General features: G+C 43.6%; 2 protein-coding genes across 5 annotated transcripts; both read right to left on the bottom strand.

Moving 5' to 3' along the window:
- Window positions 1-3,340: 3,340 nt before the first annotated feature.
- On the bottom strand, window positions 3,341-8,600 carry LOC306776832 (histamine H3 receptor; the record flags this gene model as incomplete). Its single annotated transcript, XM_079267693.1, has 3 exons — window positions 8,348-8,600; window positions 7,773-7,939; window positions 3,341-4,201 (listed from the first exon to the last, which is right to left on the bottom strand). Exons 1-3 carry the CDS (start codon window positions 8,583-8,585, stop codon window positions 3,341-3,343), a joined length of 1,266 nt encoding a protein of 421 aa, XP_079123819.1. The 5' UTR covers window positions 8,586-8,600.
- A 2,217-nt stretch (window positions 8,601-10,817) lies between these two features.
- impact (impact RWD domain protein) lies at window positions 10,818-27,379 on the bottom strand. Of its 4 annotated transcripts, XR_013771933.1 has the most exons (12): window positions 27,248-27,379; window positions 26,027-26,155; window positions 25,874-25,926; window positions 25,688-25,750; window positions 25,469-25,554; window positions 23,455-23,586; window positions 23,261-23,355; window positions 21,716-21,789; window positions 21,253-21,343; window positions 15,472-15,606; window positions 11,690-12,501; window positions 10,818-11,369 (listed from the first exon to the last, which is right to left on the bottom strand). XR_013771933.1 is itself a non-coding variant. In XM_079267696.1 (11 exons), the coding sequence occupies exons 1-11, from the start codon at window positions 27,293-27,295 to the stop codon at window positions 12,442-12,444; spliced, it is 966 nt and encodes a 321-aa protein (XP_079123822.1). In that variant the 5' UTR covers window positions 27,296-27,379; the 3' UTR covers window positions 10,818-12,441. The 4 variants fall into 4 exon arrangements, 3 of the variants coding, with proteins under 3 accessions (XP_079123822.1, XP_079123823.1, XP_079123824.1); XM_079267696.1 differs by having other exon boundaries at window positions 10,818-12,501; XM_079267697.1 differs by lacking the exon at window positions 15,472-15,606 and having other exon boundaries at window positions 10,818-12,501.
- Window positions 27,380-27,473: the final 94 nt, after the last annotated feature.

Genomic DNA, 27,473 nt, shown 5'->3' with positions numbered 1-27,473 from the left:
CACGGACAACGGCGGTGTAGAGACCTGTCAATCACAATGTAACCCCGCCCTGAAGCATCCCCTGCTTTATGGTCTGTGTGACTCTAAATGGACCATAATGTACTAAATGAACATCATGCTGTATTGAAGAAGACTTGAAGAAGCCGGTCGCTGTTTACTACAGCTGTATGAACACAAAATAAACTGATTTGGCTGTGATTTAACGGCAATAAACCGACAACAAGGGACTCCGAAATAACTACGTAATGATGCCGATGTGATCGTAGCGCTCTGGGTGAACACAGACGGCTACAGCATTTATTTCCTGATTCAACAACGGCAGGACGTCAGTGATGACAGGTGGAGCATCTCAACGCTGATAGGTTATCGCGCTGGGGCGTAACGCGAATATTTCGCAGAAATTGAAAAATTTCAACTCACGCGTTTGGGGCGATTTGCCGTCAATCACGCCGCGCCATCGCAAATTCGCGTCACTCCAGTCTCATCGCATCTGTGCATAGACTTTGTATGTAATCTACTCGCGCGAATAATTAGCGCCGCGTTTGGTGTGAACGCGGCATAAGAGAAAAAGTATTTTGAGGCCCGATGGCATCATGTGACGGAGCTGTAAATTGTAATTTCACCGTTTTGGGACTACGTCAAATTTGCTTTCAATCTCGGCGCTCTTCCTGTGAATTTGCTGTCTGCACCACACCGGGATCATTTGTATCTAATCTCCTCTTTGCATTCATTTTCCTCGCCTCACCTGATTGAACACAACTTTAGAGCACCTTCTACAGTTGTAGACAATGAGATCGTTGACGTTCGTCTACACATGGGACACGAACAGCAGTCTCCTGGGTGAAAGTCCTGTTTGTTTGTTTTAACCACACAGTAGAGCGTCATAGTTTGAAGCTGCCGTATGAGACAACTTGGGAGTCAGAGCGTGCTGAACAGAGCCAAGCTACCCCTGTTTCTAGCGGTTATGCTAAGCTAAGCTAACCAGCTGCTGGTAGTGGCTACATATTTAAAGTACAGACATTGAATGTGGTATCAATCTTCTCGTCTAACTCGCGGCAACAAAGTGTAAAAGCGTATTGCCCCAACATGTCAAACGATTTCCTTCTGCACTGCAAGATTTGACCGAGAACACGTAGAGTTAGAAAGCCGACAGGCAGTCTTATTAGTTTTATTCTTTCTCTGGCTCCTTACACCAACACATTCATAGCCAAGATACAAAGTAGTCAAGTAGTTTGGGTGGTAAAAACCAGTCAAGTCTTTAAATAAATACCGCACTTAAGGAACACAACCATCTAGCTTGGCATAGATATCAATGTACAAAAGGTTCAATGCCGCTAGTGCTGTACATTTTAAACATCAACAAGAACACCTTTTTTTAAATTAAGTGCAGATTCACCGTTGGCAGGTAACAGCTGATCTCCCCCCCCCCCCTTATAGCCCACTTTTCAGATAAAATGAACATCACTGGGATAAAATAAAAAGTTCACACAGTAAACAAATACAGATTATTCTCTTCTTTTCAGGTGCTTTGAACTCTGTGGATTCGCCATTTGTCATCCTATTGCTGCATGATGAAAAGATTGAACTTGCGAGAGACCCCTCTCTGGTTCACATCAACAGACACACTTGATAGTGAAAAGGTTTCATGTGCAGAGAGATTTTAAAACCGTATAAAAACCATGAAAAGAGCCTGAAATCCTCAGTTTGATCTGAATCGGAGTTGAAAGGTTTCCTCGTCACAGCGATGTTGGCTGACGCTGCTGTCTCCCTCCGCTGTGCTTTCAAGAAGACAGATCATAATTTAACAGCTTAGCGGTGCTGTCGTTATTACACGTATAATATCTTAGACTCGATGATAATCGTCACCTTCCATCTGACTGCATAAGTCATCATTTTGCAGCATTAACAACTCAAAGAAGTTTAAACCACATCCCTCCTTCATGTCCTACTTACAGTGAAATTGCAGTTCTTTTCCCCATAAGTTTCATGACTAAAGCCCCATTCACACGGTACTGCTACAACCCGGGGAGCTCGAGTCATTTCTAACATGTCCGTAATTTGTCAAGGAACAGTTCCACCGCAAATGACCTGCCATGTTTCTAAACATCACATGAGGTCTGCTGGTGTGAATAGGGCTTATACTAAAAATGTATTGCTGTCAGATATGCCGTGAACATCCTCACTTCAACGCAAACGTCCATCTTGTTTTTGAAAACCGTATTTTTCGATGGAAGAACAGCATATATGGATTTTTTGTTTTGAACAGTGTTTGACCGACGACAGTTACTGCATTCCTAAAGCATGGAAGTGCAATTGAGTTCATCGAACACAGGGTTCGGCAACCAGCGGCTCGCGAGCCGCATGCGGCTCTTTCGCCCCTCTGTTGCGGCTCCCTGAGTCTTTGTGCAAAAAAATTTAAAAATTTAAAATTAAATTAGTTTAATGTTTTTTGTCAGTGGACAATCTTTCAAAGGGAACATCTCATAGCTTGGAGTTTGAGGTGATACTGTGTCACGGAAAATAAAAAAACGTTTTAATATTTAGTCAACTAAAATGTGCGTCACATCCTATTACGTCGCCGTCAAGCTTCCCCTGCAGGTGGCTCGTCGTGATTGCAGACTCGGTGAGGTTATCAATGGATAAATCCAAAAAAAGAAAACTCCTGGAAGAAAATAGAGAATTTAATTCTGCGTGGACGTATTTATTTGGCCTACCTGTATGCTTAATATGTGGCGAGAAATTTGCAAACAACAAAAAATCGAATGTTGGAAGACACTTTCAGACCAAACACACAGCATTTGCTGAAAAATATCAAGCTGGAGATATCGCTCCCGCCTCACAGATGACAGCCTGCTATTTTTTTATCTTCACTCATTTTAAGATATTAGGCTGCAGCTATATGTTATATTCATTTCAAAGTAAGCTACTTTTTATTTAATATTTTTTCCACAAACATGGGGAGAGGACCCAAATAGATTTGACTTGTTCTGTGTTTGATTCACTTCTGCAGCTATACGTTATATTTATTTCTAAGTTATTTCCCACAACTATGGGGAGGACTCGAGGCCTGCATAGTTCTGTGACCTGAATGTAGGCCTACACATGCCAGTGTATTTGTTTTCTCCTCTTCATGAAAGTTAAAATAGCAATAATTGTCTTTATTCTTGTTCTATTATTTCATAAATACAACAAACTATAGTTTTTGTATTTATAATATAACCATATATAAAACGTATATAAGCTGTGATATCGAATAGCTTTTGCGGCTCCAGACACATTTTATTTGGTAGAAAATAGAGCAAAATGGCTCTTTGGACAGTAACGGTTGCTGACCCCTGGTCTAACAGGACTGAGCCTCGATGTGAGGCTGCACTGATTGTCTTTTCGGACACAGTATTTTTGAGAAAGCCCTTCGGAAGCTGCTGTGGCACAGCGGGTAAAGGAACGGGTTGATGGCGGAGTTCAGCCACAGAAGCCAGAATGTGATCTCGTACCAGTAGTTTGCCACGCATTCGCCGCTACAGGCGGCGCGAATGATCATCAAAAGAGTGTAAGGAGCCCAGCAAATCCCAAAAATGCAAACAATAATGGCCAAAGACTTGGCAATCTTTTTGTCTCGAGAGAGACGAGACACCTGTGTCCTTCGGCCAGGCGCCATGCAGGAGGCCGTGTGCTGACACAGCCTGGGGTTTTCCCTGTTCGGAGAGAACTTCTCCCTCTGCATGAATGTCTGACTGTTGTTGGCGCCACCGCAGTAGGACGGGGACAGGACGTCGTCGATGTCCTCGATCACCGCGGAGATAACGGTGGACTCGCTGGACGACACCTTACGAGTCTTCACAAAAAACACGGACCAGGCTGCCCCGTCTCTGAGCTTCTTGCGGACCCGCTGCGTCTTGACGTCGTCCTCGGCGCAGGCGCCCATGTTCTTGGTCCTGTGGTGGATGTTCAGGTAGATGCTGAGGTTGAGGAATGCCACGGACACAAACGGGGTGAAGAACTCAAAGGTGGACGCGCTGAGCAGGAAGTACCAGGTGAAGTAGAACTCGGCATAGCACTCGTGAGCCGGGACGACGCTGTCGCCGACTATCACCTCCCAGAAGATGATGGCGGGGCCGTAGAGGAGGAAGGCCAGCGCCCACACCGCCACCATCTTGAACACAGCCTGGCGGGTCATGTTTCGTTGTGCTCTGTATTTAACCTGCATGGAAAGAGAGGCACATGTGTGACTCACAGCCATAACCTCTGCTGCACAACAACACTTTGTGTTACATTTCAAGACCTTTGCACACATGGGGCATTCCTATTCTTGCGATTAAATTCGACCTAAATATATTTCTGTTTTGAATTGTTGCTTTTGTCATGAATACATTTCCACAGAACGTGACTATTATGTGGTGAGAGCATTTTATTCTTCTTCTTCATAGCACCAATAAACCATCACCAACAATGTACATTACATCGCACACCACCACAGACCGGAAACACTGTATATAAGAAGTGGACGTAGTCGTGGTGATGTCCATTGGTTTGTCGACTGCGGTTTTGAAGCCTTGAGTTCGGCATTTTGGCTGTCGCCATCTTGGATTTGCAACCAGTAAGCAAAAGTGACCATATCTGGACTGAGGAGGAGTGACGTAGAGACGCCGTATACGACTCTGGTCAATCACCGTGTAGCCCCGCCCTAAAGCATCCCCTGCTTTATGGTCTGTGTGACTCTAAATGGACCATAATGTACTAAATGAACATCATGCTGTATTGAAGAAGACTTGAAACTAGAGATTGAGACATAAACTCATGTTTACAATGTTTACTGAGGGAATAAATCAAGAGAGAAGTAGAGTCATTTTCTCATAGACTTCTATACAACCAGAGGAGTCGCCCCCTGGTGGACACTGGAGAGAATGCAGGTTTAAGACATGACGCATTGACTTCACATACTTTATTAGACCAGATCCACTCCTTCTGTTCTTACCTTTCACAATAAAAGCCCTTGATATATACACTGTCACTGTATACCAAAGGGAACTCAAATTCACTTGGAGCATTTTGCTAAAAGTGAAACGAACAAGAAATAAATCTCAGAGTAGCTTGAACACAACAGTGTACCTCAAACCTTTTATTTAAAAAAGTGCTGCAACTGAGGCAAAATCTGCATCACTGCCGGTATGAATAGTTTTGATGCAAAATATTCACAGACGAGTATTTTGCATTTTTATTTTTGATTGCGGCCGTAACAAACACACTTGCAAGTGGAGCCCAGTTTGTATAACGAGATGCTGGAAATTAAACCCACTTGTGAGGCTCTTACAAGGTGGGGGGCGGGGGGGGGGGCTGTGAGCCACAATCACGGATGCCACACAAGAGTGTGAAAGAGACATCTGGTTTCTCTCGCTCCGCTCCTCCCTCGCCCGTCACTCATTCTCTTCACAATCGCCTCATTTTCACTTCACCTCTCAGTCTTAATAATTAAGCGCGGGGCTCCTCCATCAACCCTTCTCACTCTTTTTTGTTAATGGTGTTGTTGTTTTTAATCCCGTCTTTGCCTTGAACCGTCACCATCTCTCTGCACCAGCTGTGTCTGTCACCGACAATCTCATTTACAAAAACAAAATCCACTTCTCTGAGTCAATGAATCATGAAATAAAGCAACTTTATGACATCATGTCGGTATTGAATGCTCATTATAAAAGCACAAGAGAAAAATACGGCTTAATAGATGAATAAATCATATTTTCTACTAAACTGCTGAGATTAAAAGTCTCTAACAGCAGCCACAAGCAAAGAGACGCCATCACTAAACTCTGCTCAGTGAGCAGATAAATACATTAACACGTCGCACTGTAAACGTGGGGTCTGACAAATGTCGTAAATCAAAAATAAAACAGGCAGCGAGATGATCTGCATGGAATTATTACAGCTTTATGCCAATAAGACACAAAGGAACATGTTGTCTGGGAGATTATTTCTTGGGAAGAAGTTTTACAATTGATGAATAATAGTGGCTGTAAGAAAAGAAACCAATCAACTAACTGAAGATTTTATCAGGTTTTCACGCAGATAAAGCCAACGGGAGCAAGAAATATATGTTCGTGTTTGTTCTGGTTGAAACTCCCTTGAAAGGTGCACTCCAGATGTTCCTCAGCTGTAGTTGGTGGACTCACAAGGGACAGATTGTGACAAGCGGGAATTCGCAATAGCCGCGTCCGCATCCATACGCACACAACCTCGCTCAACACTTGACCTCCGTACCGAGTTTCAGCCTCCTTTGGCGAAAAAGGTGGCGACATTTTTTACGACAACCGACCGAAATGAGCTCTCGAGCTGCTGGTCGCATTCAAAAAACAAAAACACAAAGAATGGACAAAATTGAAGCAGCGTAACTTGAGTTCTCGGCCGACAGCAGGAGCCGCCTTAAGTGACCGTTCGTGATCGGCGCTCATTTCCTGGCTCGATATGCAAATAAAAACGTGCGTCATTTGAGACAAAATGCGTTTTTTGTTTTTAACCTGTGTGAGGCAGCGACGAGCTTCCCGAGCCTCGTCCGCCAGAAATTCAAAATGTTCAGACGTCGTGGACAAAGCCAGCTCACGTGAGAACCAACTGGATGAAAAAGAGGAACAAAAGGGGGGCCGCAGCTTTGATGATGTATTTCTCTGTTCCATCCTTGCCGGGGGACACATCAGGACGCATTAGCGTTGACAATACCAACGATATCTGCTCCAGTTCGTCCCATTCCGCCTCGACAAGTGGTTTGAGTGATCACAATGTGGCGGTCGTTTAGGGCTGTCCACTTGTGATCCGACCGCCCAATGCTCAAGGTCTTGAGGCCTTTTACACACCAGGGGCCTTTTTCTTTTTCTTTGTGCAATTCATTTGCAGGGAAATACATTTTTTTCCCGCTGTTGTTTTTTTCATGAGTGCTCTCAAACAGCGCGGCAAAAAAGCGACCTTTAGCACCTCGAATAAAAGCATCAACCAATCACGAGCGAGTTGAGTTGCACCGATATTTCTGAAACGATGCGAAGGCTTTATTACTTCGTGCAGCCAGAACTGATCCACTCCTTCCATTATTGCCTTTCACAATAAAAATGTACCAGGCGAGTGCTGTTTATTCATCGTGCACCCTGGTGTGTGTGTGTGTGTGTGTGTGTGTGTGTGTGTGTGTGTGTGTGTGTGTGTGTGTGTGTGTGTGTGTGTGTGTGTGTGTGTAAGGCCTTTAGTCTCGAGTGCGAGTCAAGGTCCAAAAACATGGTTCCTACTTTTTCCACAATGCGGCTCATTAGCATTTTTCATTTGACCCCCTCACTGCTGCTTCTTTTCATAAAAAAAGCTTTTTATTAAAAACTCTCAAACCCCAGCCTCAGACGGCCCTGGTGATGACACTGTGTCATTCTTTTTTTCAACCGTTGAAAACTTCCTCCAGATCAACATCCTAAACACGTTTTCACTGACGGACTCGAGCAGTGCTTCCTGTGGCGCTTGTGAAATCAAGTGCCCTTTTTTTTAAACTGCATTAAATTGGGTCTTAAGGACGACTGAGCGGACTCCTAACGTCTGCATCCAAAACACTCCAATTTAACCAGACGGCTCTGTGTTCAAATGGTTTGGAAGAAATAAAGCCGTGAATGTCAATGACTTCTCACCGCAGAGTAAACTGCACTGGAAGGTGACACATTTTTAATTACAATTGACTGTGGTGGTATGTCTACTTGAGTGAGTGTGTGTGTGTGTGTGTGTGTGTTAATGAGCACCTCCGACGCCTTACTTACTGCTCTTGTGACTGACAGGAAGCGGTCATAACTAATGAGGACGATGTTGAAGACTGAGGCGGTGCAGAGCAGGTAGTCCACAATCAGCCACACCTTGCAGAGCCCTTTACCCAGCATCCAGCGGCCTGTCAGGTTGTACGGGATGTACACCGGGATGCAGAAGGCACCTGGAACAACCACACACACAAACACTGCACGATGAGTCAACCACCAATACTATGTTAACGTTTACACCTCTCCAGACCACCTTGATGTGACTAAATTGACTGGCTGCATGCATGTTACCATGGCAAACCCCTGCAGAGGAATTTTAGAAATAAAGGACATCATTTCTGTTCGGCTGCAGATAAGAGCAGCACAAAAAAGATTGGTGTGACTGTAGAAGGATGCTACAAATAAGCAACATTCAAATGGTAATGTAACACATGAATGATGCAAAAAAAGGATGGCAAGGTGACCAATGAGAGTGACTCACTGTAGTAACACTGTGGGGAAACTGCAATGTGTTTGTTCACTCATAGAGAGGGACTTGTAAATTGGAGGAGACAAAGAAGAAGAAGAGGCACCAAACTCACCCACGAGGAAATCAGATATGGCAAGGTTCAGAAAGAAGTAGTTGCTTTGATTCCTCAGGGTTTTATCCACAATAAAAGCCATGATGACCAGTGCGTTTCCGGCCACCACAACGACAACCAGAGTCACCATGAGGACCGATGAGATCACCGCCAGGTAGCCCGGGAGCACGGTCCCAACCTCGGGTACAGCGGGAGTCACGTTGCCGCTGGAGTTGGACTCCAGGATGTGCGCGCCCATCGTTACCAGAGAGCCAAAACCATTGCAGACCCTTTTTCATGTCACGCACGGAGAAGACGAACAAGTCCGATTACGAGCAAAAACGTTCCGCTGCACTCTGCCCTGGAGTCAACAGGAGACCTGAGGTTCAATGGAAATACTTTCCCCAAATCTTCCATTTCCCCCCCTCCTCACAAATCTTCTGTTATTTGAAGAGACACAAGTTGAAATGAAAGCTTTTTTTTTTTTTTTTTAACATATATATATATATAAATATATCTAGATATTGTATGTCCAGGTGCGCTCTCTCGTCTCTCGGGCAGCCGGGTTATGACTCCATTAACAGCGCTGGTTGGCTCCTGGATGTGCGGGCACAGCGGAGCGCACAGTTGCTTTTGTCACCAATGTCAATACTGTCAGACTAGAAAATAACTACTATATCCGGTCATATTTACAAAATAAAGGTCTCACAGCGACCTTGTTTTATTTGAAGAGGGAAGGCTTTCTAACTTTTTAAGATATGCATTTGAAAGAAATTTGAATGCGTTGAATTAATGTTTACTCTAAACATTACCTAAAAGAAAATTATATGGAAATTCAACATGTAGCCTTAAAAAAAAAAAAAGACAATTGGAATGACCACAAGTCCTTGCAAGTCCACCTTAAATCACAATAATGTGTCAGTTGTCCACCAGATGAAAAAAGCACCCCAAAACATGTAGGATCATTTGAAATCCCTGCATATGGGTGTTGTCAGTAAAGACAAAGAGGTGTGAAATGAGTACGCTTTTATTTTGTAGGCAAGACCACATCCTGTTTTTGCTCTGGGTGATTTCTGCGCACTTGACGTTGCGCTTCTTTGTCCGCGCAGCAGCTGAAGCGGTCCAGACGCCCGAAGCGGACTGAGGAGAGCCGATGCGAGCTGCGGCCTGCAGGAGGTCTGCAAGGAGCCACTCCTCATCAGCTGACTGATATTTACACCAGACCATCAAGTGCAGGGACTCAGGAGTCAATGTCCATTTGGCAAAGAAGCACCGTCTTCTTCCTTTGTCTCCTCCAAGGTTTTACATCACTGTTCATCAACACTTACGAATCCGAACACCACCGCTTCTGTCTGAAACTTTTACAGCTCTTGTATTTTCACAATTTTCACACATCAATGCCGACATTCAGATTCATTTTAGAAAAAGAAGCTATATATACTCTAATAATCACAGTTTAGTCAGATCCTTCAAATTCAGTGTCCTTAATGTTTTAATTAAGAAAATAAATCAAGAGGGATTTTGTATGGAGCCCCAACGTGTTCAATGTTTATAAAATAATAAAATACATTATGAAATATAGTAAATAAGTCATTCGAGACTGGCTGGCAGGTGAGAGGCACGTTGCACCATCACTGCTGTGAAAAATGGCATTATTAGTCATGAAAACAGAATAAACCTTTAATAGAATATATTATTATTATTAATCTATTTTTTCATTGTTGTATTTCTTATATTATTTGATATTTACACATGTACTTTCTTTAAATAAATAATACAATACTGAGCATCGGTGATAGTGAGAGCAGTGAAGAGCTAAACCCACCACAGCCACATGTTCACTCTGCTGCCGTCTGGACAGAGAAACTAAAGTATCTGCTGCCAAACCACCGACTGCCAAACAGCTTCTTTCCTCTGGCTGTGAGACGCCTGAACCCCCCCCCCCCCCCCCCCCCCTAAAGGTTAATTATTCTCCTCATGCATTTTCAGAAGAATGAGTTCTTAAAAAGCCTCTAAAAGAACATAATTACGGGCTGAGATCATGGGTTCAGTGTGATGACAGCGTGTCGAAGCAGCTCTGTTCTGTTCGGCTCTGAGCCGTAATTATTCTCTCAGTGGTTGAAATGAGCAGGCGGCGCAGATATTGGTTTATCAGCCTTCTGTGTTTCACTGTTCTCATTCAAATGTAAATTCCTCTTGGGATAAAGGGTTCAGTCTTCATTCCCTTGAGTGATTTTTATTTTTATTTATTTGTGACGTCACATGTGTTGTGCTGGTGACAACCAAACGGCTGAGTGATGCGCCGGGTGTTCTTTAGAAAGCAGCATTAACATTTCAAACTAAAGGCTGACGAGAGCTGCTTCTCCTGAACAAAATCCTTCATTTAAGCTCAATGATTAAGTGGTTTTCGAATAAAGTGGTTATAAAATCCTTGTGTGGGACTGATGAATAGCCATATTTCTGGAACAAATGTCATGGTTTGGTTGTTTATTGAAAACATGTTATACTTTCAACATCTCATTTCAAGGCTTCTCAGTCAAAATGGTGCAATGTAGAGTCTGAGTTGAAGCGATCAGCTCACAGAACAATTGTTCGACATTTGAATAGAGTCCTGCAGGGATGACGTTAGCGTCACACTGGTTCCCTCCATGAAAAGCCATTTGGATTCTTCCACAAGATTTTGGATTAAACCAGAAAATAAGCGCTGTGGCAAACAAACATTTATAAAACTTATAAGTTTTGTTTTGCAGGATCATGTTCGCAAGTGAACTCCACTTTCATGATTTTTGAAACGTGAATATAATCAGCAGAAGTAACACGCTACCGTTAAGCAATAAATCAACTACATCGCGGTTTACAGTCATGGATGGATTGAACAGGCCTGTGAGACACAGGACCAGGGGCCCAAAGTGTCAGGGCCCCCCCTGGCCTTCAACTATACTAAATGTCACTCAAATGGACCTGTACCGACCAAGAACAGAACCCCAAAATAACCCCAAGTTATTATAAAATGACTACTAAACTACAAAGAGATTTCCAACGACTGAAAAAGGGGCAAATCAACCACAAAGAGACTCAAAACAACCACATCGACTCAAAACAACCACATAGACTCAAAACAACTACATAGAGACTCAACATAACTACAAAGAGACACAAAACTACAAAGAGACACACATCAACTACAAAGAGACTCAAATCAACTACATAGAGACTCAAATCAACTACAAAGAGACACAAATCAACTACAAAGACTCAAATCAACCACAAAGAGACTCAAAACAACCACATAGACTCAAAACAACTACATAGATACTCAACATAACTACAAAGAGACACAAAACTACAGAGACACAAATCAACTACAAAGAGACTCAAATCAACCACAAAGAGACTCAAAACAACTACAAAGAGACTCAACATAACTACAAAGAGACACAAAACAACCACATAGAGACTCAAAACAACCACAAAGAGACACAAAACTACAAAGAGACACAAAACAACTACAAAAAGGGGGAAACAATTACAAAGTGATACAAAACCACAGAGAGATCCATGATGGCTACAAAGAGACACAAAACAACGAGAAAAAGAGGCTAAACAACTGTCAAGTCTGTGTCTTGCTTCTATGTCGGAGAGGTGGTGGGACCTTTTGGACTTGGATCTAATAATTCACCACGGTCACATGACTTCACGTGACCACCACTACGCTAAAGTGGGACGAGTGTTTGCCGTGATCGCGTTTAGTCGTCTCATTTAACTACTTGTTAGCAGCTGCCTTCTTTAAGACACGTGAAAGCTTCAAAATTCACGGGAGAGGTATTCACTGACTCGTTTTATGTCGTAGTTAAAATCTCTTAAGCATGTGTTAACCACAGACCTTATTTCAGGCATGTAACCAAAACCACATGACTTGAGACGAGGGAACCAGAACTGCAAAAATGCAATTTTTAGTCGGTTTTAGGACTCATTCCTGCAGCACTGAATACTGTCGTAGTCTTGAATAAATGATTTGCAATTGCAAGAAATCCCTGTTTGTCTCTATTAAGACACATCAGAACCCACTAAAAACAACCTCTTGAGCCAAAAGTCTTTTTCTCCTCTTCTGAAATTCACTTTGTCTTCTTGCTTTTTGGCTTTTTGGTCTTCGCTCCAAATTTGGCGGCTTCATCCTGTGAAACAAGAGCAAAGGGTTAAAGAATGAACAGACTCATAATTGTCTTAGCGCTCCACTTAATGGTGCCAAAGCTCTTTACATGTTTGATATTTCAGAGCTGTTTTAAAGCTCATTGCTCAATGTTCCCCCGAACTCCTGCTGAGTGTCCCCGGCTTACCGCAATGTGTAAATTACAAGGTACTGATTGGCATTCCACCAATGTATTCAAACAATTGCATGTATCCAAACATTGCATTCTTAAGTACTCTTATGAAACATCCTCCACTCATTATTGCTCTGACAATCCAGGCTGCTGACTTGTAGACCTCCCCACATTTGAACAGCCTTGTCTTCACAAAAAGCAAGTCGAAATGATAATTCTGTTTCACACAGCAGAGTGGAAACTTCTCATACGCTCGCTGCTCCTTCATATCTCATATGGTGTCTGCAGTGGGGCAGTAAACCAGTCATACTCCAGCACTTTGTCCTCCCAATGACCAGCTGACGGGAAGTAGCCGTGTTACTGTTTGTAATGAGTGACTCACATGCTGCAAGAATAACTGGCCTTTGAGACCTTTGAGAAGGTGTGAAGCTGGTTCGGCTCTCTATTTTCCCCCTAAATCCAATCAAAGTATTCAGAGATTTTATCTCATTTTCCAGTCAACCAAAACAGTTCTCACTCTCTCCTCCCAGGAGTAATTGTCCTGTTTCCAATTTACACTTTACCTCAAAAATACAAATGAGGCACCTGGACAGAATTTCAGGAACTGACTCAAATAGTTTTGCTTCTTTCTCAGACAATAGGAAGTTTCTGATTCCCATCAACAACATATCTTACAGATTAAATCGGTGTACCTAAAGGATCGAAGTCTGGGTCCCATTTAGTTTCCCAGTCTATGCTTCTTGTTGCCAAGAGTCTTTATTCAAAATCAAAGAGGCATTATTGCCATGAAAGTATCAAGAACAATGGTGCCAAAGCAGCAAAATACAATTTGTCCAAATATTTGGAGAGTACAAGATAAGAGTGATATGAGCATTAACATTGATATGGATACATTGTGTACATATAAGTTCATTCAGCTCCCTCTGTAGATATGAACGGCTTATTTTAAGCGGACGAAAGCAAAACGATCGTTAGATTCAGGGGATTATTAAACACGATTGAAAGCATAGGTATGCTTAATTCTACACACTGGTCGTTTACAGCAGTGTTTCCCAGAGGCCGGGTCGGGACCCACCGGTGGGTCGCAGTAGATTCTGTTCAGGGCGGCAAATCACTGAGCGTAATTCCTTCCATTGAAACCGCGCTCTCTCTGTACATGACGAAACTGCCCAGACTGAGCTTTATTCCACAATTATCAAACCTGTAACAACAAATAAATCCCAGCATAACATTTGACCCCAGCTTAACCTTTCAACGTCATGTCACTACGTTGTTTATTGACGTTTAAACATCTTAGGAGCATCGTGGAGCAATTTTCAGGGCGTTTAAAATCGCATCTCCTGGAGATTTTTATCAGGACTCAATGATTGCTTTGCTTTTTTGACCTGTCAATCAAAGAGCTTCAGACAAGCTTCAGGCAACTAACACCAAGCAGTTTGTTTTAAAATCAATTCTAAACTGTTATTGGTTGTTTTTTAAAACCGCTCGATGAACTATAATCAGGCTATTGTGCAGAGAAGTCCCTCTGTTGACGGGCAGAGGCCTGTACCGGTTAGCTGTCCACAGGGGGAACCCAGCCTTCGCTGTCGGGGTGGGAATAAAGGCATGTTCTGAGAGCTGATGGGGTTTTGAAGTTGGGTATTTTTTAAGAGTGGATTTTCAGTACCTTTAATCTGTCCGAGGCAGCACCTCAAAGGTCAATCACGTTACCAATGGAATGACTTCAAAATACACAAAGATGACTTCAAAGCGGAATGGACCCAACTCCAGGCTGGTGAGAGCGAGGAGAGAGTGTTTGATCTCCAGAACATGTGGCCACCAGACACTTCAAATGAAGCCGTATCCCTAATGTGACAGCTGCTGAAGAGTTACTGTGGAAACAGACCCTCTGTGGTTTAACAATGCATCCATGTGTCACTATAACCTGTAGCTATATACTGTCTGAGACGGTCTTCTTTTTTGAACTTCAGACTATGGATTGGTTGTCAAAAGGGGAAGAAGGAAAATCTCTAGGGAACACGAGGGTAAAGGCCGATTAAACTGCAAGATACCGGGCGACTTGATAGCCAAGTGATTAGGGCGCATACCACATGGGCGCATATAAAGACAAAACGCAACCATAGACTTCCATACAATTAGACTTCTTTTTGCAACCAGAGGCGTCGCCCCCTGCTGGTCAGTAGAGAGAATGCACGGTTTAAGACACTTCCGCATCGGCTTCACTCGGCAGAACCGGAAGTTGCCGCCTGCACAGAACGCAACGTGTCAAACTGTGAAAACCACACCCACTGGAGAGGAAACCAATCGGCGCCGCAATATGCAACCAAGCGCTGAAACGCGACCAAAACGTCTGCAGCTAGCTAAAAACATCAGATGTCAGCTTATCAAAGTGTTGTGTTACCAACCTATGTCTAACAGGAGTGCAGTTTATAACTAACATGACAATGGTACAAGTTAGCTGTCAGCGAGCTAATGCTACCTATGTTAGCAAGCTGCTGTTGTTAGCTAAACCTAACTAAGTTAGGTTTGTAAGGCATCATACGAACCATTGTATGAGGAAACGTCTGTGCCCTGAGCAGCGAGTCCTCGTTTTGATTCCCGGCTGGACCGACTGTCTGCTGCATGTCATTCCCCGACTCTTTTTAACACATTTTTCATGTCTCACTCCATTATCACTATCAAATAAAGGGTATAAAATGCTACAAAAACTACAAGACACAGACGATTCCCAACATCAGAAAAGTGACAGCAACGTCAAAGTTGGCGGATGATGTGTCAGCGTAAGATGACAGCGATGTTTGAGAGGCCCGGGGAGTGTCTCACCGTGGAGGCCGTGTATCCCTCCTCAACCAGGATGTTTCTAGCACAGTTGTTGATGTGTTTGAAGCGGTCCGGACCCAGAAGGATACCTCCGTACCATCGAGACACGACCACCGCGACATTTCGCACGTCCAGAATCTGTGGTGAGACACGAAATGAGTGGTAATTTGAGAAAGCCAGTGAGTGACAAATACAATAAATATGTGACGCAACACCCTTCACTGACAACCGTTTTTAAGAGGCCAGATATTTCACTCTTCGTGAAGTGTATCTGACTCAGGCCATCCGCTGTCACTCTGAAGCTGAACATGCGAGGGTATTCTTCTCTCTATCCTCCACAGTTACACGAGAAAATGTAATTTCCCTTTCATCTTTGAGTGTCAGTGTCTAGCTCCAGCAAATGTTCAGCTGAGGTTAGCAGCACAAAGACGGGAAGGTTCAAGGTTTGATGCATCCTCCATGAAATCATGGAGATTACACCACTCCCATCGTAATCAACCAATGCCGTTTATGAAAGATATGAATACAAACAAAACAACCATAAATGTCAACAAAAACAACAACAAACTAGAATCCACCAAGCAAATAAAGACCAGTTAAAGGGGCAGTCATAAAAAGACCATCAAAATAACAGTGAAAAAAACCTAATTATAGCTGCTCTATTCAATATTTTCATATTAAAGGGACCGTAGTGATGTTCTGTAGTGTGTGTGTGAGGTGCTCCTCCACAGTCAGGGTTCTCCTGCAGTAGATGAGTTGATAGAACAGACAGGAGAACCAGCACGGGAGCAAAGTGATGTTCTGCTGTGGACGTATGTTCACTCCTCACAGAATGTCTCTCAGTTGAAGTGAAGCTGTGTTCAGAATGTCTTCAGCTCTTCACCTCGCTGTCAGACGGACCTTTCTGAGGGGAACTCCCTGGATGGCGGCAAGCTCTGAGCATGAACGGCGGCGTTTACACTCTGCGCTGTTTGTTGCATTGTTCTCTGAAAAGCCAGAGGGCGTTCAAACAAAATGAAGTGTGAAGAATCAAAAAGACAGCGAGTGTAACTCATAGATATGCTCATAGACTGAAGGTGTAACCGGCAAAAAGCCATAAACCAACCTCCACAATAACGAGGAGGGATTGTGATCATCTGTAAACTCATATCTCATATTCATGGATACTTTATTGCCGCAGTGCAAGCACTGCCCAGAAACAAGTCGAGTGTTAAATGCATTATAAAGAAACAAAGGTTGAATATCCTGAAAACAATTTGCTTTGGCAGCAAAATATTTACTCAGATGAAGACTTTTAAGACTGCTTTTATCAGTGAACTATGTGTCACGTGACACACGCGTGTCCCTGTGTGCGCCAAGTTACAAAGATTCAGAGGTGCACAAACTAGCGCTCTTGCGTCCCTTTTTGCGTGATCACCTCATTTTGTGGCGCTCACGCCGGCGTCACTGAGGCGAGTATGAACTCAGCGGTACACCAGCAACTCACGTGTTCTGTGAGGTCAAATGTTTTTGTCAATGGATTCTTGTGGCTTCGACGGAAGCATAGATGACTACAACGGCTTCAGTTAGCCGTCCTAAGGGGCTGTCTGACGGCAAGGTACAGCTGTGAAAATATACCGTACACTTAACCTTTAACTACCGTCCTTGGGCTACGCTTACAACATCCTCCTTCTACTGAACACGCAGAGGATAAATTGACATTAATGTCCTCCTAATAAACAGCAAATAAACAAAGTTACCCCACAAATTGTCACATAAAGAGGAGAATTTGACTCGGCACAGCAACACCCACACAAGAAGTGCAATGTCATTGGAGGAGACCACATCTGGCTGCTGACACTATTAATCAGATCCTCTTTATTCATTACGACACACTTCCACATTCAGAGGCACAAATCTAAATGAGGAAACGGGAAGAAAGGCTTGTGGAGAGCAATGAGATTAGAGAAGAATAGATGAAGGCGAAAGCGCTTCATGGAAATTGCTCAGTACGCTGAGAGTGTGACAAGTGGAAGATGAATCAGTGTGTTGCTCTGAAGGATGGAGCAGGAACTCCAGTTACAGTAGGTCAGTCAGCTGCAGGAAGTCTTTTCATCGGCTCGAATCTATACTGTACGTCCGCATTAGGCTCAGAGAAGCAGATATGTGCTGCAGTCAAAGAGTAAAACAAATAAATAAATAGATATTGAACCCCATGTCTTTTCCAAACCACTTTTCCTCGACCTTGATTGAAAACATCATGACGTCAAGGAAATATGTGAAGGTTTGTCGAGGAAAAGAAAATGGCTGTGCCGAGAGAATCCGACTGCATTGACGCTACTTAACGACGCGATGGCGGATGTTACCGACGCCGGTCTGTCGAGGTGCAGTCGAAAGGAGTTGTGTGACGGCATCATCTCCTTTCCTTTGGTAAAGGATGGTCCAGTGACCTTTGCCGAAGGAGACAAGATAGGAAGTACTTAAGCACCCTTCCTCAGCATTTTGGAGAATTCGACCAGCTCCGACCATGGCTGCCCCGTCATTTCACTCAGTTACGAGTGCCTCTGGTTCGTTGCTATGGTCTCGTTGCTATGGTCTCTTCCATAATTACTCCCTCTGCAAGCGACAACCTCCTGCAGGGGGAGTAATTATGGGAAACAAGCTAATGCTGAAGTGCCTTCGTCCATCAGGGGGCGACTCCCCTGTCCATTTAGAGTCAAACAGACCATAAAGCTGGGGATGCTTTAGGGCGGGGCTTACTGTGATTGACGGGTCACTAACAGAGCCGTATAAGGCGCCTCTACGTCACTCCTCCTCAAAATACCAAGATGGCGACGGCCGAGAAGTGGAACTCGAGGCTCCAAAACGGCAGTCCACGAACCACTTCCTGTTGTCTGTGGAGTGAAGACTGAGGTCTCACCTGGACGCATGAAAGATGCACACTGCTGGACAAGCATCCAGATGTTTAATTGAGAGTTCGTCCTTCTAAGTAATTCAGGCAAATTCGGGCCAAAGAGTGCAGAGTGATGCGTTTTTTTAAGCGCTGTTTTGGAAGGAAGCACTGAATTCGTCAAAGACAGCTTTGATGCATCTGAATTCTGTGCAGCGGATCACACATTCACCAAGAAACCAAAGCTTCTAATTCCCAATAATTTATCCCTCCAACAGGGTCACGCTGGCACGGACGCCTGCCGTCATCTCACAAATGAGTATGAACTTTGACACGAGTCATGGATCTCATCTGGAGACGCTGTGATGCGACTCAGCGCCTTCTGGTAATGAGAATGACAGAACTACTTCAAGTCACCGCCGAGCTCAACAAACCTTTCACTGGCCTTCATTCAATATTACAGCGAGACAAAAAGCGTGTGCACAATCGCACCTTTCAGTGTGATGTGGGTGTGTGTGTGTGTGTGTGTGTGTGTGTGTGAATCATCGCGCCATCTGACAGCACAATTGCCTCTTTGATATGCGTAATGAAAAGATTTCGTGAAATTGCTATCGTGGAGTATTTCTCTGGAGAGACGCCGAGGGGAACATTTACTAATTATGTAAATACGAGTGGTGTTATACGAGAGCCAATAACTGATGTGGAGATATTTCTTTCTGAAGAAGATAAGTTATTGTTTGGCTCTGCAATTTTCACACCATGGTTTTAACTTCATGAGAGATCATGAAGTTGATGTACGGCAATGAAATCAACCCCAACAAGCTAAGAGCAATTCAAGAAATAACCTAAAGATGATGATGTAATCGCTAATTCGTGAACATTAAATGTTACAAACTCCTGATTTCTGGTTGCGTTTTCAAGGGGCTCGATCAATAAGTCAAGCAGAAAATTCATTGATTTGTTTGTCATTTTTCTCACACATTTTCTGAAAACAGTTCTCAAATGTGTCAAATTTGCTGCTTTTCTCATTTTTCTAAAAGCATTCCTGTTTTCTTCCAGAAGAGATTTAATTTGCATTCACACAATATATGCACCTCGTGTTCAGAGAACATGGAGAAAACCAATCATGGATTTCTCACTTGCATCTCAGGGCTTCCGTAGTTTGAGCTGTTAGTTTACAAGAAATCGATAAAGTAATCCATTGTATACTGACAGGAAGTGATGCAATACTTGCACAATCAACCTGTGACTTCTATGAGAGTAGACTTCTTCTATGCTGTGTCGCTGCAGCTGCTGTCAACACTGTCAGCTGATGTCATTCACGAAATTTAAAACTGCACGACAAACTCAATATGTGCATCGTTCAGCATACTCTTGTGTGAATATGCATACTATTTGTTTCAGGGTTCAGACTTGTTTGCATACTAAACGGCACATTAGCGTTGGATGCAACCATTAACTGCAACAGGAAATGAATGGGACAGGCTGTTCTTCCTCGTTTGATGTTATCTCAGGTGACTCCGGCACCTTGTTTTATCGAAGCGTTTTAGCAAGCGTCCCACTTTATTGATTTCTATTTTATATTAAAATGATAAGGAAGGCAGAATCCATGACTGGCTTGGCCCCTGACTCGTTAGAAATGATCAGCTCAGATAAGGGCGGGAAGCTCAAGAGTAATATGCTAATTGTTCGGTATTTTTAGCGACAGGCTTGTTAAGCTCAGGCGCTCTTCAGAGAGATTCAGGAAGTCGTCTGTACCTGCTGCGGTGAAGCTCTTTCTGATGAACATTGTCACCGTTCTCTCACATTTGCCGTCATCTCACAGGTAAAGCAAATTGAAAAATCAATACTCATTGCAGCCCTGCAACCAACATGTGTTGTTTTATCCATTTAGTTTTTTTACCCAGCATGTTTTCCTGGACCACCTCTCCTCTCACCTTCTATTTCGGCCACGACAGCGCAACATGTTCCCACGTGAACTGACAAAGTGGCCTCTCAGCCTTACAGATGGTGAAATAGGAATCATCAACATTGATGGAGAAGTAACCTGCCGTCACATCACCTGCAATGAGTAACAGTAAAAATCATTTTTAAATATCTGTAAAAATATCACTTTTATGGTGTAAAATGTACAATTAGCATGAGCGTAGTAGACCGTCTGTGTTTTCCGTACACGATTCTTATATTTTGTATCTATTTCCCACAATATGTAGTTTAATATCACATACAGACACTGTGTTCATCACTTAAAAAGCTCACGTCAGACGAGTAGAGAAGTACCACAGAATGTGTGGAACGCCTGCTTACTCAGAACTATTTAAAAGCCACAGTGGATGCCACATAGTGCTGGCGGTGACAGTGAACATGGCGGCTGAGAACAGATGCCAACTCAGCCGGCAGGAGGCAAAAGAAAGTCGGATGAAGCTGGCACATTCAACAATGTGTTTGGAACATTAATTCTGGACAAAAGCTTTGTGCGTGCTGCACTGACTCACTCATCGGATCTTTTTTCCTTTTAGACAAATGCAACATGCATTTAAAGTTCCTGTGAGGAGCTTTTATGGCCCTGAACCAGTCTCAGTGCAGTCCTGATGCTCTGTCAGACTTTAATCGCATGCCTTCCCTGATTTCACATGATTTTAGTTTTTATTCAGGTTCAGAGGTTTTATTATTTCATTGTTACTCTTTTATTGCTTTTTATTTAGATGTTGCTGGTTTTTTTGTATTTGTTTTATGTGAAGCACTTTAACTGTTTTTGAAAGGTGTTGTATGAACAAATATTATTATTATTATATCATTTTTACATCTCTTCTCCGCCAAAGTCAACGCTGGAGTTCCTCGCAGTAGCTTTAAGTACGCAGCTGAACAGAATGATCTGATGTGTGGCGTCAATATTTAGCAAATGAAATGAGAACCTGCAGTAAGTGGAGCAGCCGCCCCCCCGCGGCCGTCTCTCCGTCGTCCTCGCAGTCCTGCAGGAAGCTGTTCTTGTCCTCGCAGTAAATCCTACAAACAGACACAATCCGAACAGCTTGAGACGTTTAGGCGAGCGAGTGATGCCGTGGCACACCGGCAGCAACTTTAAATGACCGCCCGGTCGGCGCATGAGCGGCTCCACATCGTCCTCATTAGATGATACTGAGGGAACATACAGGCAGACACACACACGTCTCTTCATATCACCCACTGTGCCATCAGCCTTCTCTTCTTGCTGCTCTTTGAGCAGCGATGTGTCCTTTAGAGAAGACGCACAGGCCGCCACTCTTCACGCGTTCTGTACCGGCACACCGGAGCAGTGACCTGAGAGTGTTGCCACCATTGGCACAGTGAGACAATGACAGACCTCGGGTCGTACACAGTGCACGTGACATTACTGACCTGTATGCGTAAGTGTTATGAGTGGCACTGGCAATCTTCTTGTTCTCATACAGCTTCCCCAGGACCATTTTAACCTGCAGCACACGACAGGAGGAACACCGTGACGTCATTCCTCACTTCACATGCCTTTTACGTCCACTTGAGGATTTTATTTAGTTTTACCTCTACCTCAGCCCGGTGTTAAATATAAAGTGCTTTCATGCTGAACCCCGAGTGGACGTGTGGTGTGAGCGAGGAGTCAAATTAAAAACCAAGTCAGCTTGAAAAGTGACGCAGACGACAACTTGTGACGTCAACATGCCGTCTGACGCGTGAACAAAGCCGTGGACAACAGTCTGGACGACCCCTCTGGTGCAACATGATGACGTTTTGAGAGCGAACCTCCTGCATCTTGTGCAATAACTGCATTCATTTCTTTTACTTATTATTTTGTGTTGTCGGCTGTGAATGTTTGTTTGCTGAAGTTGTTTTGTTGTCGTAGCGTCTCTTTAATTGCACCGATCAGAAGTCGCGCTGCTGATTTTGTTGTGTTCTGCACAATAACAACAAAACCTTTCTATTCTATTTCATACTGAATGTAACTTTGCGCCGAAGAACGCTGACGTGCGTTTCCAACTTCAGGAAAAGTACACCGGGCTGTGTGAACCGTTCTGGGCCGAGACTTTCTACTTGTATTTACTTGAGCTAGCAATAGCTACAGAAAAGTAAGACATTTAAAAAAGAAGGAATTAGCGGGCCACACAAGGTCTATTTCCTAGACAACGCCCCCTCACCTTTCAGCCAATCACATGGCTCCTCTCTTAAGATAGTGAGATGAGATCCTCTGTCGCTTTAGAGCAACAACATCTTCATGACATTATAACATCTAGTGGAACATAAAAATAGGTGACATTGATTAAGTTTATAAAAAAGTAAAGACAGCGGGACTATTATTTTATTAACTATCATGTAAATGATTTCAAAAGTTACTGTAAACTGCAGAACTAGTTAACTCCTCTTTGCAGTTGTGAGTTTCAATGTCAATTTATTTGTTTTACTGTAATATAAATTTAATTCTTTAAATAATTTAAATTTTTTAGTATATCTATTTTACACAATTTATGAATGTGTTTATTTATTTTCCAATGTCTGATGTAATTATTTAATAGTGAACTCTCTGGGCCTCCATACAGTAACGAATAAATGAAGCTGCTCGGGACAAAAAGCCTCAAAAGTGAGCAAGTCTCCACTTTCCTCAGTTCTCTCTTTGGTTGAACAGAACGCTTGGAACATGTAAATGCTGTGCAGGTCACAGTCTATTCAGTGCATCTGTTCTCTGGAGGACGGCTGCGTCAGGACATATTCTTGTCTAAATAGCACTCCAGAGCAGGTGGAAGCTTTTAGGACGTTCCCACAGAGGGAGACGAGCGAGCAGCAACGAGCCAGATGATGTTCCACTTTGTGAAATCGCTGCATGAATAAGCACATTTATCTCAAAGATCTCACGAAGTCATTGCTACTGAAACTCAGACGAGCTGCCGTTGTTGACATTTATGTATGTTTTACCTGTCTGGGAGTCACCACAGGTGCTACGTGAGGCTGGAAGGTGCTGCGTCGGTCTGTGATGGTGTTTCCATGTTTTATGGGAGGAGCCTCTTCATCTACGGGACAAAATGTTACAAACCAGAGAGATGCCTTTTACAACAAGCTGTGTTTCGTGTTGAACGCAACTAAGTGAGTCAAACTGTAGCGGACGGTACCGTTTGCATGATCCATGAAAAGATGTGCATTCTCTGTGTTGAGCTCGAGAGTCCTGAAGTCTGGTACGTCTTCATCGTCTTCATCATCCACTTCCTCTTCAGCCGTCACGTTGACCTTCTCTGAAGGATCCACTGCAGCCGGTCATGTAAGAAACATGAACTCTTGTTGAGGCGAGACACTTTACTTTGCTCGTCTTCTTTCAGACTAGAGGAGAGAAAACATCCCAAATACACATTCAGCCGCTGATTTCACTGCGTTGTCTATTTGTCTGTTCTGGTGATGTGTGTAGATGAGCACATATTGAATTACAAAAACAATGAACCTTGTTTGCGTATTTAAAGGAACATTTCTTCACCTGTCGTGTGTCCTTTAGAGACAGGCCTGTTTGTTTCCTTCGTCCTAACCTGAGGCGCTTGTCATTAAAATGACACCTACTGAGCAACTTATTACCAAATTAAATTACCATTACGTGACCTTCACATTGACACCAAACTGGCTTCATGACCTATGATGCCGCGACAAACTATTCATAACGGCTGACACCAATTACTAGAAGCAGAAGAAAGGATTAGAGCCGAGCAAGGATTACGCAAATGTGAACACTGCGCTCCGAGTCCAAAATCCCACGAAATGTGTTTGTCCGTCCCTCAATACCTTCCAACTCCCACCGCCTTTCACCCCAAAGCCCAATGGTTCCTACTGAAGATAAGCAGAGAACCTATACTTTCATTGAAAAAGGGGAAAGCGTGATGACTGAATTAGTTTGGGATCATTTTCAGCCATGGGTTGCTTCACATTTGCTGCTCTGAAGTTTTACTTTCTCACTAGAATCTCTCTGAATGTTCCTCAGAGAAGATCTGAGTTGATATAATCACATTTGCTGTCTTAGATTGATTTAATATAAGTCTTTTGATGTGGATTTGATGATAAAAAAGTATAGAATATCACCAGACTAATTCCTTAATGTTCTGCATGAGACGTAGGTCCCCCCCCCCCCCCACACACACACACACACACACACACTCTCTCTCTCTCTCTCTCTCTCTCTACCACGTCAGTCTCAGCTGAATGGAATCAATCTGGCTCCTCCGAGTGCTGTGGCCGGTTATACTCATTACCACATCAATCGCAGAGAGAGGGCGATTCAAAGCAGCCAATAACAGTGAATGCTTTTCAGGCGTGTTGCTCAAAAGAGAGCAGAGTCGGCCTGGATAATGGATACCGCCGCCGGGACTCGGAGCTGATAACCGAGACGGATCAGACTCCCCGAGAAAACACTGACGCACGGTGACGCTTGTAGAGAAATGTAATTTGGGCATCTTTTACTCTTTCTGCACTTGAAAGGATTCTACTAAGGTAAGCCATTACACAGATATTGATCGTAATTCAATGCAGTCACTCAAAGTCAGACGCAGCAGGTTTTCTTTCTTTAATGCACCCGGCCGGCCTTTGTGCTCATCTTATCACATCTTTAGACCACGTCAGATAGCGGCGGTACTAATGGAGGAACATCTCAGCAGAGGCAAGATGGAAGACACATTCAGACACAGGTAGGGGAGGAGATTATTCCTGATACGACTAGTTCTTTATAACAAACGATCTAATAATGTAGCTGCTGATAAACAGTGGGCTTCATCAGAGCCAGGCTGTTAACATGTGTGGATGTCATCATTTACTTCACGCCTCAATCCCACGGCATCAAATACAGACGCTTTGTCCCGCCCCTTTATCGCCTGAGAGGCACGCGACGGGCTTCCGGGTAACCGCAATGTAAACCACGTCTTCAGTAGACGCTCAGGGGAAATGCTCCTGGAATGTGATGACGCAGTATGTTGACGGGTGAAATTGGGTGGATGGGTCACAAACGCAGGACTTTAAAATAAGTCAACACAAAGGGTCCTGTGTGTCCTGCGGGAATGAGAACGGGTTTGTGCCGAGTGTGATTTCAAGTCATCACAAACTGCCTGAGTCAGTGTGTCCCTCAAGCGATGGATTTCATTTGTCACACCTCACCTGTTTCTGAGCTCCGGGATGTCTCCACGAGGAATTCTCGAATTCTTTCCACCCACAGGTACAGGATGCTCTCCCCCACATGCTCCCTGTCGAAAAATGAAATGAATGACGAGGGCGGATTATTTCCGAGAGACGCAGACCAGAGAAATGAATTGTACGGTAGAAAGAATCATGTGAAGCTTCCTGCGGTTCCTGGTGGTTCAGTCAGAGAGCACTCACACGTAGAGGTCTTCCAGGCTGCTGGCCAGTTTGGCCCTCTCAGGGCCTCGCAACCACGCTGCACTGCAAAAGACGAGAGCAAACAGAGGGTTATCAAGTAGGAGGACGAGTGGCTTCTTGAGTGGGATGTTCTATCAATTCAGCAGATCTCTGAGGAGATTACGTTTGAAAGGCAAATACACTCACTTCATCTGGTAGATGGGCGGAGCGGCGCTCGGGTAATCAGGTGGGAGAATTATCTGATCAATAAGAAAGAAGATTTAAAGTAATAAACTGGATTTCAAACAAACACCAATGCCAGAAACCTTTGATTATAGATGTGATTGTTTTTCTCTCTACCTGCAAACATGCTGTCAGTTTTGGCTCCTCCAAGTCATCGGATATTTTGATGCAAAATATTCTGGACGCTTCATCTATGACGCACCACTCGTCTCCGTAGATGGAAGACAGAGCCTCGACCTCTTCCATCTAAACCAGAGGAAGCAAAAACACCCGTCGTATGCATCGACGTGAAGTGATCCGTGAAGACTTTTTGACTCGTGATGTGCGGATGGTGACAATGTATCATTTAAATCCAACCGCAACCCGACACATCAAAAGCACATCATTGTCCGCTGGAGGGAAGGGAGGCACGGGAGAAGCAGGACTGAGCGGGGACAGACTGCCAGACCCCGCTGCAGTAAAGTGAGAGGAGTTCTAAAGGGAGTCTGGTGCTCAGAGACACTACCACTTCCATCCACAGGGAGCGCCAGAACCAACACACAATTAAAGTTCCTCTAGTAGCTTTAAACTAGAACGAAGCTCAGTTTAGTCACAGACCGACACTTATCATACTTTAAGATACTTGACCTCATCAGTCACAATAAAATGCTTCATAATGTGTTATGGTTATTGTTATAAAGCATTATGAATGTTCATTACCATAATTAAACTGTTGTATAAGCAGATTATAACACATTGTAAGTATGTGTATAATGCATTATAGACACAAAATGTGTTACCAAATAATCTGTCTGCTGCACGGCAAAGAAAATGTTCCCAAGTTGCACCGTCAAACAACCCTCCTGGTTTTTTAAATATCACCAATACACACACACACACATTTAATTATGTATGCATGTGATGGTGTTAATTTGTTTTCTTCATGCTGTTCTGGCTGCACTGTGCTGATGTGTGAGCTGTGCAGCACCTGCTGGGCTTCAGACGTCACGTGTGTGTGTGTGTGTGTGTGTGTGTGTGTGTGTGTGTGTGTGTGTGTGTGTGTGTGTGTGTGTGTGTGTGTGTGTGTGTGTGTGTGTGTGTTGTTTCAGATGTGTAAGCGTGAACGGGTTTATTCTCAGTGCTATTTGATCTAATCTAAAACCGCCTGCTGGTCTGGACCTCTGGTTCACCTGCCCCACAGGTCCTGTTTGGCGCATGCGCTCTCTGCAGGCCACTTTCAAATACTACACACAAAACAAGACTACAAACTACAAACTAGACTACAAACAAGACTACGAACGCAACTTGCCAAGTTGTCCTAACTCCAACAACGAGGCTGTAAAAGCAAACCCATCTTACTTGATCCTGAAGATCTCCTTCATTCTCCTCATGTATGAAGTCGGCCATTAGTTCAGCTATTAGAAATATGAAACTAAGTCAGTCAATAAACAGTTTACTTTAAATCTAAGGCACATGAAGTACATGTTGACGTCCAGCCTGCATACATGATGTGTGGAAGGCTAAAGAGCTTCCAGGGCGAAGGGTCCCTCTCAACAAAGTAATAGCATTACGACAAAGACAAAGC

This window comes from Melanostigma gelatinosum (assembly GCF_949748355.1).
Source record: "Melanostigma gelatinosum genome assembly, chromosome: 4".
In the NCBI taxonomy this organism is placed as follows: domain Eukaryota; kingdom Metazoa; phylum Chordata; class Actinopteri; order Perciformes; family Zoarcidae; genus Melanostigma; species Melanostigma gelatinosum.
This window is presented reverse-complemented; position numbering and strand designations above follow the sequence as displayed.